This window comes from Crocuta crocuta, unplaced genomic scaffold, assembly GCF_008692635.1.
Source record: "Crocuta crocuta isolate KB4526 unplaced genomic scaffold, BGI_CrCroc_1.0 scaffold301, whole genome shotgun sequence".
NCBI classification, from domain to species: Eukaryota; Metazoa; Chordata; class Mammalia; order Carnivora; family Hyaenidae; genus Crocuta; species Crocuta crocuta.
In genome coordinates, this window is record NW_027527544.1 from 1,667,207 (window position 1) to 1,675,437 (window position 8,231).

General features: G+C 38.6%; 1 protein-coding gene across 1 annotated transcript in view; it reads left to right on the forward strand.

Annotated features, from left to right (window-relative positions):
- The window catches only part of OTC (ornithine transcarbamylase), a 61,289-nt gene that overhangs the window by 36,699 nt on the left and 16,359 nt on the right, over nucleotides 1–8,231 (forward strand). The window contains exons 5-6 of the mRNA XM_077765268.1: nucleotides 5,251–5,404; nucleotides 7,281–7,403. Of these exons, the coding sequence (XP_077621394.1) occupies nucleotides 5,251–5,404; nucleotides 7,281–7,403 (277 nt within the window). The remainder of the gene's footprint in view (nucleotides 1–5,250; nucleotides 5,405–7,280; nucleotides 7,404–8,231) is intronic.

Below are 8,231 nucleotides of genomic sequence, written 5' to 3' on the forward strand. Positions count from 1 at the left end.
CCCTTTTAAAACCACTTTTAGGGGTGCCTGGGTGGCTCAGTCAGTTAAGTGCCCGACTCTTGGTTTCGGCTCAGGTCATGATCTCCCAATTCACGAGTTCGAGCCTTGAGTCAGGCTGACAGCCTGGGGCATGCTTGGGATTCTCTCTCTTGCTCTCCCTCAAAATAAATAAATACAATTTTTAAAAAGTAAGAAATTTAAAGGAAATAAAAATAAATAAAATTGCTTTTGTTTCCTGGAAACAACAGGTGTTACAGGCCTTTACTGATTTTGTCCAGTGCAAGGACATGGAATTGACTATCCTCTAATAGTTTCTGTTCCCCCTCGCCCCCCTTTTCTTTAAACTAGAGCAATATTAAGACCAAATTCTAGGCACTGGGGATACTTACAAGTCTTGAGAGGGAAAAGATTACAGCCACTGTTGCTGCTGCCATGGGACTGTTCTTGGTAGTGACTGAGCTAAAAGGAAAATACTTCTATAAGTGTATGAGATCTTGTTCTTTCCAGTATAGCATATCATGCTGTTACCCGTCACTTATCTTATAGTTTGAGATTTCAGCAACCACTAAGACTTTCCTCCTCTACATCAATCCATTGTTCCATCCAGCAACAGAATATCCCACCGTTCCCCTCCTCCTCTCTCTATTTTTGAGGACATTGGTTCTTAGTCTTGTCTGCATACCAGAATAACTTGGAAAGCTTTAAAAATGTTGATATGAATCCCCCACAACATCTTCTGCTTTAACTTTTCAAAGGGCAGAAGGTGACATCAGGATTTTTACAGCTCCATAGGGGATACTAACAAGTAGCCAAAGTCAAGAACCTCTTTTCTAGGAGGTGTTAGGCAACATCAGTAAAGCAGACGAGTTGCTTTCCCATAATATTAGACCGTACAGTTTCCAAGGATACCAACTCCACATCAAAAACAGGGCAAATAAATTCATGCTTCCCTTTTGGCTGCTTTGCTTCAAGAGCTCTTGGGATTGCTCAAGGGAGGGAACTACAGCCGTTCTTTTTTGATCTTCTTGAAAAATTCATGTCTATAGGGCATTGACTTCTCCAAGTGCCCCCTTCATGTCTCCCTCTTTCAGTTTCATCTTTCTTCATTCTTTTCTAACCTTGCTCTACTTACTTTGAGGTTTGTCAGTTCTTGGTTTCCTCATCTATGAGGTTAAGGTAACATTTACATGTGATACCACACTAAATCTAGCAAAACTCAACAATACATTGTAAAGTTCTTGAAGCCATAAGAGGTTGGAGGCTCATAGCTCTAGCTCCCCAAAATTATTTGAGAAGCTACAATATAAGTAAAATCTGACTCTCCTTCCATGAGATTCCAGAAGGTCAACTGCAATGGTTAATCCAGATTTTTTTTTATCCTATTTGCACACACTTTTTAGGAAGGTATGCATATTTAAAGAAGTTTTTTCCAGTCATACACTCAGCTATCTCTCTCTCTCATAGGATTTTAGGTATCATAAAAGTAACCAATTCACCTAAAATAAGGAATTGATAATTATAGTTATAGACCTCAGTGGGATATCTACCTCCACCTAAGTTACTTCATCATGATAGAGTTAAAAGCCTGCATTCTATAGTATGAAACATCATTATTTCTNTATATCTGTACTGGGGAAGAAATTTGTATTAAGATCTTGAAGAAAAGGAAGACTATTTAAAATTCTTCTATATTAAATAGAAGCCTATGCCTTAGAACAGTGGTTCTCAATGTTTTTAAGGTTATCTGAGTTACCCAGAAAACTTGGTAATAGTACAAAGACCCAGATTCTCCCCTATATCAGGAACTTGGGTCTCTGTCATTTATTAGTTCTTCATTTAGTTCTGATATATGCCAAAGTTTGGGAACCGTTGCCTTAGGACATCTGATGGGAAAGGGCAGCTGGTNAAAACCCCCATCTCAAGTCAACCATCAACCATCGCCTGTTTTGCAAGAGAAAACTCTAGAGTGGCTCTTTCATTCACCTCTTTCATGCTACAATACACGATGTGATTAGATAGTTCAGAGCACTGGTTTCCAAACCTTGATGGCACTGATGCCCTGCCGTGAGAGGTTTTAATCAAAAGTGGTAAATTAGGAAAAATAACGACAACATAGTGAATTTCATAAGCTAAATTACTTCAATTCCAAGGATCATTCTTTGAGATTAGGTCATTTACACCTTTTTCAGTGTTAAAATGTCCTTTCTTTTATTAAATGAAGATATTAACATCTTATATGTGTATATTTGCTTGTTGTTTCATGCCCCTAATTTACTAAACAAAAAGTTGGGAATCTTATGTTGATTTCCATATTGTTTTGGAAATTTTGCTGATCCATGAAATCTGAAAATCTGGAAACTATGGGTATGAGAAATCCATGGAAAATCTGAAAAAAATCTGAGTCTAGAAGATATTGTATAGGAATGATTTTCAATGTTTGAGTCTCTAATCCCTGGGGGCAAGGAGCTCTTTTAGTGGTTCTTGAATTTTATAAGCACCAACAGTTTTCTAAGGATTGAGTAAAAATGTCTCAGATGTATAAGAGGGACTAATTCTCCAAATATATACGATAATTAAAATGCAAATTTATGAAGACTATGCTGAATATATGCTAGCTTTAGTTTTTATGCATTTTAAACATTTTTATAATTTTTATTCAAGTATAATTAACAGTGTTATATTACTTTCAGGTGTACAATACAATGATTTAACAATTCTATACATTTCTTGGTCCTCATCAAGATAACTGTACTCTTATCCCCTTTATCTATTTCACCTGCCCCTCCACCCACCTCCCCTCTGGCAGCCACCAGTTTGTTCTCAGTATTGGGTTGCTTCCATATGTCTTGGCTATTGTAAATAATGCTGCAATAAACACAGGGGTGCATATAACTTTTTGAATTCGTGTTTTTAATTTCTTTGGGTGAATACCCAATAGTAGAATTCCTGATTTATATAGTAATTCTATTTTTAATTTTTTTTTTTGAGGAACTTCCATTCTATTTTCCATAGTGGTTGCACCAATTTGCATTCCTACCAACAGTTCATGAAGGTTCTTTTTTTTCCAGATCCTTACCAACACTTACTGTTACTTATGTTTTTTTTATTTTAGCCATTTGGACAGGTGTAAAGTGATACCTCATTGTGATTTTGATTTGCATTTCCCTGATTGAGTGATTTGAGCATTTTTCATGTGTCTGTTGGCCGTCTGTATGTTTTTGGGAAAATGTCTACTCAGGTCCTCTGCCCATTTTCTAATTGGATTATTTGATTTTTTTTGGTGTTGAGCTGCAGTTTCTTTTGACATGGTAATAATATCTACTACTTTTTGATCTCTTACTATGAATAAGGCATAATACTATACACTTTAGGCAATCTAATGTAATCCTCAGAATAACTCAATAGGATAGATATTATTATTATGGTTTTACAGATGAAGAAACTAAGTCACAGAGAAATTGAATAACATGTCCAAGGCCACATAGCTAGTAAGTTATAGAAACAGAATAGGAACCCCAAACTGGACACTCTATAATCATGACTAAGTTTAATCTAACTACTATCATGAGTGGCTTTCCAATGTTTTTGAAATTCAAAAGAATTCTTTAAAATTGAAATGGTTAGAAACCTTTGGATTTTTTAAATGTTTATTTATTTTTGAGAGAGAAAGAGAGAAACAGAGTGCGAGCTGGGGAAGGGCAGACAGAGAAGGAGACACAGGATCAAAGCAGGCTCCAGACTCAAAGCTGTCAGCACAGAGCCTGACGCAGGGCTCAAACTCACTAACCATGAGATCATGACCTGAGCTGAAGTCAGATGTTTAACTGACTGAGCCACCCAGGCACTCCTGGTTAGAAGCCTTTATGATGCAGGTTTCCCTTTAAATAATAAGAAACCAAGATTTTAAACCGAAGGCCATCCTTGCTAGTTTTGTAAGCCTGAAGCTTTAGCTGAGGACTAGCCATCACTCTGATGCATGGAAAAAAGTTAAAATCTGGATCCCAGGCTCTCATTTCAGATGATTTCAGGTGCAAAGTTGAGGCAATGTGTTGTAATAGACTCCAGAGTTAAACTGACTTTAGTTTGAATATGAGCTCCTCCAACTTGATTAGCTGTGTGATCCCCAGCAAGTTATTAACCTCTTTGTGTCTTAGGTTCTTCTACTCTAAGATGAGAATAATAACATCTATCTTTCTGTGTGTTGTTTGAATTCATGGCTATGACTTGGTTTGTCTTGCTTTCTTGGTGGATTTTTGTGTTTGCGATGTTGAGTGCTTTCTGACTTTTTCAGAGATGCCGATAGCTATGCAGAGTGCAGGGACAAGGGCTGAATGCCTCCTCAGGCTCAGCCCCTGCAGGAATTTACGGTGGGCTGTGTCAGTTCAAGTTCACGGAGAAGCAGACTGCAAGATAGAATGAGACATGCAAGAGATTTGTAGAGGGGAAACAACTGTGAAGAATGAAGGAGGGAGGAAGCAGGAGCAGGCAGGGAGAGCCTTCAGACCACGATGCAGTGCTGACCCCAGTGACAGGAGAAGAGGAAGGAGGGAGTAGGGTAGAAATAACTGGAGACTGCAGCACAGCTCTGAGAAAGTCTCAGCCGGGCCAATGGGCAACCTTGGAGCAAAGACTGCCCATTAGAGCAGTCTCATGTCAGGCAGAAGAGCTCAGCTCTTGTGCCCCCGCTGGGAACAGCCTGAGGGGAGTGTGGCCTTAGTGGGAACACTGCAGTGTATCCCCAAAGTGCAGCCGCTGGGGTCTGTCAGCCATTGGGACTCCTCCCCAAAGGTTCTCTCTTGTGCGACAGTCTGTGCGTGCACCTTCACGGCTGCCAGCCTGGTACTTTGAATTTTATAGTGAAAATGTGTATTTGCCTCTGGGATGATGCAAAAGCAAATTGGCCACATGTAAGGTCATTAATGTACCTTGTTTTTAGCCTTGTCCCTTATAGCTTTACCAACTGCCACTTGCCAATTATAATTCAATGTCGTGATTTCCAGGCCCACAATTGATTGCTTTATAAAAAACAGTAAAACCAGCGGTCACTGGATAAGATCAGTGGAACACCATCTGGCTTCTGTAATGACTGTATGTTTAATATTAGCTTTTAAACCTGTCATGTTGATAGGTAGCATAACTTAGTAAAAATTCTAATTTATTAGCATTTCTTATTCCTGTTTAAGATCATGTATTAAAGAAGGAATTATTAAGCATAAATAACTTAGATTGTCTTTTCTTGGTTTGCTACAGTGTGTTGTCTAGCATGACAGACGCAGTGCTGGCTCGAGTGTATAAACAATCAGATCTGGATATCCTGGCTAAAGAAGCATCCATCCCAATCATCAATGGGCTGTCAGATTTGTACCATCCTATCCAGATCCTGGCTGATTACCTCACACTCCAGGTTGGCTTATTTCTTTGCCTTCCACAAGAGCAAAATCAGTAAATTGTTCCTGACTAGCTCTAAATGGAACCATTTAAATAATGGTATTGGTGTTTTGTTTTCAAATATCATCTTGGCAAAGAATTATAGCATTTGTGTGCATACCACATATCCAAGGAAGACAGGACATTGTTGAAAACAGATCTGAAGATCCTTCTGTTCTCAACCCAACTCCCAACCTCTTTTAGCCCCCCTCTCATCACCTGTTCTCTCAATTATTTTGCTTTTTGGTGACATATTTAACGCAATGGATGAACGGAGAATGCTGGAGCGTGCAGAATGGAAAAGCTTTATGTAATCCTGCATACATCGGGCTCTGTGGCTTGGGAGTGAAGACTGGTGGAGTATGCTTTGAATATTCAAAATGGTCAACTACTAAATCACTTTCTGAGAAGGAGGCCATTTTCTATCATTTTAATAAACTGATTGTTTAAGACTGGAGTTAAGAACATGTAGAATTTATAGAACGGAGGCAAATTTAGCTTCATCCACTTAAATTAGAAACATGGATAACTTTGAAAGATTCATCTCATTTGGTTGGCCACAGCCAATCTACATGGACTTGCCACCAGGAATCCTGGCAACCATGGTTTCCGTGTTGATGGACTATTCCAAGAAGTCAGGGAAAACGGGATAGGCCCATATTCCTCCTTATTTGCATAAGCTACACACATATGAATGTGAAGTTAATGAAATGAAACTCATTGGTGATGAGGATAAGACTCATGCAAAGATGATACAACAATGCAGGATACCAAGTGGCTGTTTGCAGGTGTGGCTTTACATATCTGCCAGATAATTTAATGCCACCCCTGGGGCTTTATCATTACTAGATCACAATGTCCTATTCATCATACTGTCTCCTGTAGGACCTGGTGCAATGCCTTCATATAGAAGATACTCAAAGCAGGAGTTGAACAAATAAATAGCAGCTTATTAAGAACACGGAATCTAAATCAGATGGGCTTGGGTTTAAATCCATCTAATAGTTCTGTAATCTCCAAATTGCTTAGCCTTTCTCTTTTTTAAATATTATCTTTCTAAATACACAAAATTTGTGAAACATATAGACACTTTAAGAAAAATCAAGCAAATGCCTTTGGGCCTATTACATAGTTTTGTCAAATCTAACTTTAGAATGTTTTTGTTTTTAAACAGAATATTTCAAATAGAGTGGAAGCCTACTGTATAACTCTCCCTGATTGCATTTCCTTTCACCCCACAGAGAAATTATTATCCTGATGTTTGTTTTTATAATTCCCAGACATGGGTTTATACTTTAACTACACATCTGTATACATAAATAAACAAGAATATTCATGAGCATGTTTTTTAGCTTCATATAAATGGAAACATAGCCAGCTTGTTCCACTGTTCAAGGTGCATTGTATTTCCCCTTTCTAATATCAATGAATGTAAGCTCCGTAAAGGCCATGATATTTTTTTCGTCTCCTTTCTTCATTGTTCTATCTCCAGGGCCAAGGAAAGCCTCTGGACATTGATGGCACTCAATTTGTTGAATGAATGAATGAATGAATGAATGAATGAAAGAAAGAAAGAATACAATAAAGATTCAGATTTGAAATGGATGAAAATATGAGTCTCTGTATGAAATCATATGATGTTCTGGTTTAAGATATTAAGTTGTTTTGCTATTTTTGGTGATTGTACAGTCATGTTATTGAATTGCCCTGTATCATGCCAAGAAAATAGTTTACGCATTCCAACAAAGCATTAAAAATGAGGTGAAGACCGTTTCCTTCATTTTAGCCCTAATAATTGTTTCACATAGGTGGATTTCCTCCTGGATGTAATCTCCTTCTCCCTTGCCTTTTAGGAACACTATGGCTCTCTGAAAGGCCTCACCCTCAGCTGGATTGGGGATGGGAACAACATTTTGCATTCTATCATGATGAGTGCCGCAAAATTTGGGATGCACCTTCAGGCAGCTACTCCAAAGGTACGGAGAATGTCTTTGTTGAGACTAACTCTCTCTCAAATCATCCCAGATGCAATGACCCAGTGAAAACAAACCTCTCTTCTATTCAAGGAAAGCACAGGTGAGGCCACAAAATCTAGTTTATGTTAGCAGCCTTGCTATTAGAGCTATCTGGACTCTTGAGTGCCCAATTTCCCATCTCTACAGTAAGAGATCATCTTGGCTGATGCCTTTCATCATGTGAGTCTTTTTTAAATGCCTGTCTGAATTATCCCTTTGAATGCCCTCAAACCAGCCATTATGATGACTGGCATCCTTGTGCATTGTTACCACAAAGACCGAAGAAAGCAGTGAAATCCAGATGACATAGAACTCCCAAGGCATGGGGAGGATGTTGTCATTTTTCTAATACTGCAATTTAGTAGAAAAATGTCAATCTAATGTGAAGGTCACAGTGATGGCATCTACATCAGTTTAGTGTTTCAAACTCAAATCCAGGAGCCCTTCAGCTTTTTAAATCTGAGTCTTGCATGGCTATGACAATGCCTTCCATATACTTCCTACCCTGCTGCTAATCTCACACAGAAGGTAGGGGAAGCACAACTTCCTTCATAGGTTCAAAGTAACCCTTTTGATATGTAAGAAGCTGCCTCGAAGAAGGGGAGCTGGGAGGTTCAAGGACAGAGAAAGGAGGAAGACTTTATTTTCATGGTACATCATTTTATATGGTTTGGTTTTCCTAAGATGCAAATGTTTTACCTACATAATGACATAAATCCATAAGTAAAGACACCCAAATAAAAAAGTGTTGATCCCCCAGGAGAAGCCCTCTGGAAAGAAAACCCCAGC